The sequence below is a fragment of the Phalaenopsis equestris genome, unplaced genomic scaffold (genome assembly GCF_001263595.1).
Source record: "Phalaenopsis equestris unplaced genomic scaffold, ASM126359v1 Scaffold000533, whole genome shotgun sequence".
NCBI classification, from domain to species: domain Eukaryota; kingdom Viridiplantae; phylum Streptophyta; class Magnoliopsida; order Asparagales; family Orchidaceae; genus Phalaenopsis; species Phalaenopsis equestris.
Genome location: NW_018164973.1, coordinates 378,641 through 387,456, shown reverse-complemented (window position 1 = coordinate 387,456; position 8,816 = coordinate 378,641). Strand labels below are relative to the sequence as shown.

Below are 8,816 nucleotides of genomic sequence, written 5' to 3'. Positions count from 1 at the left end.
ATGCCATATATATTTCACATTATATGAAGCTCTTGGTTGGTAGAAAGTTTGGGTGTTGGATATGTAAATGCATAGGCATTAAGTGGCATGTATGCAAACCTTCCAAAAAGAAAAAAAAAGGGATGCAGCCTCCTAATCCAATCAATTGGAACAATTCAATCCATAAGAGGTGAGTGGTATGTATATAAATGCCGCGACAAAAATTGTTCAAAACAGTCCCACAAATCCTTCGTACCACCTTTCTACATTACTTTAAAATTCTGCACCCTAAATTTCAAGTCTTAGCTTTAACTGCTTACGAATAATTATCTAATCTTTGTCATTATTAATCAGATGCAGCAAAACTTCTCCAACGACAAAGGTGCCCAGCCCCTACGCTACCTCTTCCACTCAAATGCATAAGAAAAAAAACAAGAAAATGTTACATACCACTTAATTGCCATGTATTTGCATATTAACGCCTAAACCATTGTATATGACATGAGAGATACGAGTGGTATAAATGTAAAAGCAAAATATATGTATTAAATGTGTAAATACATATGAAGTTAGTGGTATCTATGTAAACATATAGTTTAGGAATTTAAATATGTACATATATAGAAAAAATTTATATGCATGCCACTTAACTTTCATATATTCACATATCTAACACCCAAAAATTGCTTCATGATTTAAACCATACCAATAATAATAATAATTGAATGCTCTACAGGACTTCCAACGAGATTTAGCATATTAATTCTGCTGTATCCAAAAAAAAAGAAACGCCATTGGCAGTCGGCATTCATAGCTAACCAAAGTTCCCATAATCAATTTATGTATCGATCAACCCGGCAAACTCAAAGCAGGTCTAGAAAAGGAATGTTCATAGCATGTGAATTTGGCAGGCAAACACGAGCCAATATAGATTATCATTTGTAACAGGCATAAACTAGGAACATAAGTGGCATGGCTGTAGTGAATAGCAAGGAATTAAATATGTAAATGTAGCAATTTATATGAGTATTCCATCTTCCGAATGGTGGGGGTGAGTAACAAAACAGCGAGATGTTTACATGCATAGCACTTGAAACATTGCTACTTACAAATCTAGCACCCTTAGCTAAGAGATGGCATGCTCAAAACAGAGATACTGAATCAACCAACTATAAAGCCATCAATCCAAAAAAAAACAAAAGTTCGCAAAAACTCCAAAATAGCGTTCAAAACCGTCTTAAAATGGTAATCATCTCCTTCCCAAAACAACAAGATTATGGGCTTCAAAACAGCCTTTAAACCTCTTCAAAACTGTGGATTTATGGAACCGAATCAGTGTTTGAATCTCCCACAAACTAGTAAATGTCTGGGAACAAAATAACACTTGAATCTCTTCAAAACGGCAAGTATACATAGAGCAAAGGCCACATTTGAACCTTTCCCAAAACATTAGAAATGAGGGGTCAAAACAATTGCTGACCTTCCAAAAGAAAAACAGAAAGAAAAGAAACGAATTTATAATAGGACACCAAAGCTTTCAAATCCCCATAAGTAAAGAATCAAAACTTACAAGTTTTCAAGATCGAGCAAGCAACAACATTTCTCAGATTTTTTTTTTCTTTTTCTCTTTTTTTTTCCTTTTCTTTTTTTTTTTAACGATCAAATAGAAATTTCGGGTATCCATAAAAAAAAAAAAAAAAAGCCACAGAAATTACAGATTTTCCCAAGATGGGATTATCAATAATCTCGATCGTATACCCACAAGCATGTCACCTGATTCTTGTGTATTTACATAGGTAACACCTAAATTTTACCTTCGCACCTGCATCATCTAAATGTTTCACAATATGCCAACAACATCATCAGTATAGCTTTTCATACATAAGTAGAGCAACGTACATATAATAAGGTTTAGAAATGAAACCACCTAAAGATTGAATGAAGATTTCCATGAAAATTTATTTCAAATTCAGCACTAATCTGATTGCTCGACTTTGTTGGAATAGTAACTTAAGAAGGTTCATCAAGCAATGCCAAGGATATTTATAATAGTCATGAAATAATGCAAAGTAGGATGAAAAGAAAACTTGGAACATAATGGTCCATGAAGTCCAACAATATCCGAGCAAGTTTACATGACAGTTCAAGCAAGATGGAATCACTAAATACATAGGGCATTGCGACTATCAATTTTTTTCAATTGCAGTAAGGAAATATAAATTTCCATCCCAACAAATAACAACAATTAAAAGATAATTAATTCTTGTGCATTCCTACCCAAGAAAGCTCAACGTGATACGAAGAACCAACAATCACCACCCATTTTTCTCCCTCCTTTTTTTTAGAATAGAAGAATTTCTAAAACAACATGGTTTAAAAAGAAAATACCCATAGTTTATTCCCTTATAAACAGCCTGATAATTACCCACATCAACGCAAAGCCTCCATAGAAACCTAGAATTTCAATGTTACATGCCCCAAGAATCTCATTTGCCATAGCTCATTATTTTGCAATAAAGAAAGCAAGACAAATCTAAGTTCACTTCCTTTGTGAATGCTGAATCAATATGCATTCTAAAAAAAAGTATGCAAAGTACTGTGATCAATTCATATATAATCAAATAAAAACTTCAATCCATCAAAGCCCAAGCTCAACAAGCGGCTGAACAGGAATATCGAGCAACCAAGTAGGAAACCCAGGAATCAAGCAAGAAAATAAGCAACCAACGGCGAAATCGAGTAAATCAGCATGTGTATAAAGAAGCCGAGCAAGGGAAACGAAAGGCCAGCAAGATTGTCGAGTGTTTAAGGGAAGGAAAGAGGCTACCTCTAAATGCTCGCAGAAAAAAGAAGAAAGAATAAGGAGGGCCTCAAACTGGAGAGAGTCGAACGGCAAAGCCTCAGCTACACCACACAACCTTCCAGAAATTTCACCAGCCACCTAAAATTCTGGCAGCACCTCCCCCTCACACCAAAGTTTCGGTCAACCCAAAAGACCCCCCCAAATGGGGTTTTTATAGCCAAGGGAGGAGAAACATAACTGAACTTGTCTTGGGGGTGAGCCGAGACCGACGGTGACGGGCAAAGGAAGCGACAAGAATTGCAGAGAGCATGACGGGTAGAGAGTCGGAGCGCGGCAAGGAGTAGGTGGAAGCTTTACCAGAAAGTGGAGCACCCAGAAGAGGGCACCTCGGTCTGAAGCCACGCGAAGAGGAGAAGGGGAGCTCGGGTCGAAGTCTTGCGAAGGAGAGGAGAAGGGAGTTCGGCCGAGTTCGCGAATGGGAAAAAGAAAGGAAGCTAGGATTTGGTTCGCGAATGGGAAGAGGGGGCGAACCTCGGGTGCGTGAGTTCGTGCTTAGGGATTTAGGTATTTTAAAAAAAAATTCTTTTTTTATTATTCATCTTTTTAATATTTGACTTAAAATCCGCCGATTCTGACACAATTTGACCCCGCACGAAACTATATCAAAACATGTCATTTTTAGGTAATTTTGATGTTCTAGACGAGTCGCCTCAGTCCGTTTCGTTATCCGGGATCGTTCGGACAATTTCGTCGACGATCGAATCAAAAAATGAATCAAATTTAATTTTCGTCGAAATTTTGGTCCGTGATCTATCGTTTTGAAAATAATTTTTATTTTTGATTAATTATAAAACCAATAAAAGTGAGTGAAGTAAATTTTGACATTTACGTGCGTCGACTGTCTGAATCGTGATATTTTTGCACGAATGTATGAAAATAGTAATGGGGTTTCCTGAGGCTTTTAAACCCTGTGGGAACTCTCTTTGGGCCTCTACATGTTGGTCTTAATCTTCAAAGTGTTGGAGGTTTACGACCATCCACGTAGGGTTTCAAAAAGAGTCGGGAGGTAGTTTGAATTTCTATGTAGATGGGACCCACCTCTAGTCTTCTAGGATAGTCAAAGGAATAATCATATGGCTAGATCCTAAGCACTAAGAGGAAAGAAAGACCTCACCAAAAATGAGTTCAACAAGTCACTACAACTTTCCTTTGATCAATAAGTTAAAAGAGTTTCCCAAATATACTGAAGCACCTGTATAGCATTGTTCAATTACACACAAACCCTTCTTCAATATTTCTTATTTGAAGTTTTCCAAGCATGGAAATGGCAATGAAGATAATAAAGTAAATTCCCATTCTGCATAATAATAAGAATGTTTAGAAGCAGAAATAGAAATAATAAAAAGATAAACATTTTATAGCAAAGTTCAAATCCTAAATGAAGAAGCTTGCCATTCGGTGAACCCGCCGACTGCTAATCTGATTCCATCAGACCCCTTCTCAGCTTTCCTCAACCACCAATTCCGCAGCAAGACCTGGACATTCAAATACAGGTAGCATAAGAACAGTTTAGCCTTCAATCTATTTTGTGTAGATAAAGGTGAGGGAGCAAACAGTTTTCTGCTGGAATGACGGGTCAAATATATTCTTTGGCTGGTGTTCCAAATTTCTCCAGTTGGAAGATTTGTTCCCAGAGGACTCCTCAGTAAATTTATCCCAAGCAGTAGGAAATCCAAAAAGGAAAGCATTGCAAGCCTGCAGAAATGACGTTAATGATGGACATAGAAGCAGTTTTATGCTTTGTTAAAATCGATTATTCCATTTATGGGACATTTGTTGAATTAAAAAAATAAGGAAAATTTACATACATACCACGCAATTCTTTTGTATTTGCATATCTAACAACGAAAGATTCAAATTTACACTTATAACACCTTGGTGTCCTAAACCTCTGCATGAAAAGGCGTATTTCACTTCAAAAGAGGAGTCAAGTTGTTATTTTTATTGTAATTTTTTTAGCATTTGAGTGGTGTGTATGTAAATATGAGTGTTTAGGTGTTAGATATGTAAATATGTGAGAAGTGTGTGGCATGTACGTAAATGTACCTATAAATAAAAGGCATACAAAATAAGCTATAAACCTCCACTGACCTCAAGAGGGAACCCGTTATCGATAGTGCGAGTTTTGTTGATAGTACCCTGAATTTTTATGTTGATTCCATCTGCTGTTTCGAGAGTGCAGTGGTCGTGACGTTTGATAATAGGGGCAGATCTAAAAATTCCCACAGCTTCCCCCCTAAAGAAATAAAACAAGTTCAAAACTGATTAAAAAACATAGAACAGAACTTTTAAAACCTGTATATTTAGAAAATTTAGAAAATCTACCAAAAAGCTATCAATCATGAAATGCAGTGATAAGTTGCAATGCAATGCAAATTTAGAAAATTCAGTATCTACCAAAAAGCAACATTTGAGATTCCTCCAACTAGCCAAAAGTCACCATTTATGCTCTATTGCGTTTGAAGAATTGAAATAGAGAAAATCAAAAGAAAATGGGAATGACATAACAAAATTGAATTAAAATTATACAATTCCTTCAAACTAAACATAACCTTAGAGTTGTTTGAAGCCCAGCATGCAGGCAAAATTCAAGTTCCTCCAAAGATAGTTTTTCTGGGTGTTTAATTGCGGTTTCTAATATTTTAAGTGTGCAATCAATGTGATCACAGGGGTTTCTAATTCTCCATGCATGTTTGACACTGCAAACATCCTCATTTCAAAGCCTGTTACAAACTCATTATATGCAAAACTCTTTGATACATTTAATTCGCACAGAAAACAGGGGAGACCGGGTACCCTAAAACCCAAAACAGCTCTGCATTGGACCACATTAGCGGAAAGGGTGAAGCAATTATACAGCATTGAAGAAGAAGATAATGAGATCAAAATAACTAAGCAGTACAGTAGCCAAAATCTTCCGAAGTGATGGAAACCTAAAAACCATCCTGCGGAGAATGAACAACAAATAAAAGAAGGTCAGATTTACCTTTTAGTGAATCCGCCGACAGTCAGCCTCCTCCCATTGTAATCCCTCTCAGCTTTCATTAACCACCACTCAAATAACAAAACCTAGAAATCAACATACACAATGAATAAGAACCAGAGTCGAATATTGAAGCCGTGTTGAACGGATGGAGAACGAGAAAGGAGACCGCACCTCTTTCTGCTGCACAGGGGGAATGCGAGGGTTTTCCGGCTTCAGCTCCGGCGATCGCTGAGCAGCCGCTGGCTTGGACCCCATGTGTGAGACGGAATGAAAAAGGTGGCGCTTTGAATGCTTAGACAAATTAAAAAGGGCAGTGTGTCAGTACTCGCAATTGGTAAAATAGTTTTCAAACGGCGAAAATTACATAAAGATCACATAATTCTTCTGTATTTGTATGAACATATGAATTTAATTATTAAAAGATAATAATGAGTGTTATTTTTAGTATGATATTCGTAAATTCATAAGAATTGGATGCTATATGTAAATGCCCCTTTCAAATACTTTTTTTTTAATAAATCAAATATTATTAATGAAAGAAAGAAGATATACATCTAACATGAGGGATGTTAAGTAATTCCCCATGTAATGAGGAGCTGAAGAGAGAAGAAGAATAAGAGCTACATATAACCTTCCTTGAAGAAGTAGCTTCCTCAGCTAAACAATTTGTTGGTTGATTACTCTCTATATAGATATGACTCCAAACAATGAATAAAGAAGATGAAAGATTTAGAATCTTGTCAATCCAGATTTGAAGATACCAAGTAATATCAGCTTTATGAGTAAAAATCTGAAACAAGGACAACGAATTCATTTCTATGTGTATGTAGGAATAATTATGTAGAATAGCAATTTTAATCCCCCAATGGACAGCCAATGCTTCAGTTTCAATTGCAGTAGTTATAGAAACAGGTGATGAAAAGAGACATAAGCAATGCCCTTTATAATCCCTACATAAGCCTCCAATACCCGCAGCTCAAATTCTGTAACTTTTATCTATATTAATTTTAAGCTAAGGAGAACCCAGTTTCCTCCAAATAACTATTTGAAATTTTTTAACTATTGATGTTTTATTCTGATGACTAAAATAGACTAGACAGTCTTTAACAATACGCTTAAATTTATATTTTAAATTAATTAATGTGTTAATTTATTCTACAGTTATGATGACAATTTTTGGTTAGGTGTTGCAACTTATAAATCTAAAAATTAAAAATCTTATGCATTAATCATTAAAAATATTTAATATAATATTTTAATAACTTAAACTTTAAATTTAATATTTTAATCTTCCAATCACTAAAATATAATATTTTAATCACTCCAAATATTTACTCAAGACTCTATGAGTGAGTTATGGAGGGTGTTTGTAATTAAAAAATGATTAAAATATTATATTTAAAATTTTGGTAGTTAAATTATTATATTAAATGTTTTTTTTATGATTGGTATGTAAACAAATTTTTTTTTTTTTCAGACTGATTATCATTCATAAATAAATTTAAAAATTTTAGTCTAATTCTATCCTAATTATGCTCAAATGTATTAAAAAATTGAAAGATTTACATACATATCACTCAATTTCTATGTATTTATATAGTGGGTTTTGCATACATAGCACTTTAAAGTTTGGTATTTGCATATTAGCACCTCAAAATTTAATATTACTAAATTAGACTTCCATCAGTCTCCTAGTTGCTGGTGATCTGGTCGATTTCGTAATATTAAACTTTGAGGTACTGAATATTATTTATTTAAAAACCTTATTTATAAAACTACATTTATATACACGTCACATTCATTATACATAATAATATATACATACCTTTTAATAGTTAAAACATTGATATATTTAGTATGATATAAAGAATTTTGGTGGTATAAATGCAAAAAATTAAATTATGTAGGTTAGATATATAAATAAATAGGAATTGGGCAGTGTGCATGTAAATGCCCCTAATTAGGCTCGTTTATATTTCGAGCTTAAAAGGTGTGTTTGTGTCTGGCTCGTTTGTTTAGCGAGCTGAACATCAGCCGTTCTCGAACAAATAGTCTTTTTGACAACCCAAATCAGCTGGCCATACGATGTTAAGGGTTGGGGCAAAATTTAAAAATTATTGTTTATATTGAAACATCATTTGAATCTAATTTAATAAATTTTATGTCTATTTACGTAATTAATACTTATAATTGATTATAAATCCTTATAGCCCTGTAGTCAATTATGTTTTTTTAAAAATACTACTCATCCAAGATATATAAAGATATATATATATATATATATATATAATCAACACGGTATCATACATAGGAGAATATTCCCCTTGTGTTATTCAGGTGTTATTGTATGTTATTCAGGTGTTATTGTGTTTTTGGAATATTTTCGGTGTTATAATAACACAATAACACATCAATAACACTTAAATAACATACAATAACGTTTGAATAACACGAGAGGAATATTCTTTCTGCTAGCGGACAAACTTTATTTCTCGTGGCGTGATTTCATTTGACTCTGCACGTAACTCTACGTGAGGAGTCCTGATGCAATATTTCCTCCCAATTTTAATAGGTATACTTATGTACACACCACCAAATTCATATGTATTTATATATTTAACATTTAAATTCAATTATTTCATCTATAGCATCAAAAAATTTTATGTCGCATAAAAAAAATTATTATTTTAAATTTAATATTTTAACCTCATTGCTGTTAGATCCTTAAAGAAAGCTCCAAGAAAAAGATGACTACATGGTTGTTATTTCTTAAAGTGAGACATTATCTAGCAATTTAAATACACAGCACACATTTCACTTGTTTTCATAGCACCTCTTCTGGAATCACTCCAACAGAAGGTGGTTTATTTTAAGAGGATTTTTAATGTTTGTTCAATATAAATTCAAATAATATAGGGTAAATAATGGATTAATAATGTTTGTGTGTGTGTGTGTGTGTGTGTGTGTGTGTCTATATATATATATATA

General features: G+C 33.9%; 1 protein-coding gene across 3 annotated transcripts in view; it reads right to left on the bottom strand.

Annotated features, from left to right (window-relative positions):
* Positions 1–6,124, bottom strand: part of LOC110028852 — a 26,436-nt gene extending 20,312 nt beyond the window's left edge. For all 3 annotated transcript variants that reach the window (XM_020730870.1, XM_020730871.1, XM_020730869.1), the window contains exons 1-5: positions 6,000–6,124; positions 5,829–5,911; positions 4,934–5,078; positions 4,397–4,537; positions 4,235–4,317 (exon numbers count right to left, since the gene is read on the bottom strand). In XM_020730870.1, coding sequence (XP_020586529.1) covers positions 4,235–4,317; positions 4,397–4,537; positions 4,934–5,078; positions 5,829–5,911; positions 6,000–6,083 — 536 coding nt within the window. In that variant the 5' untranslated portion in view covers positions 6,084–6,124. The remainder of the gene's footprint in view (positions 1–4,234; positions 4,318–4,396; positions 4,538–4,933; positions 5,079–5,828; positions 5,912–5,999) is intronic.
* Positions 6,125–8,816: the final 2,692 nt, after the last annotated feature.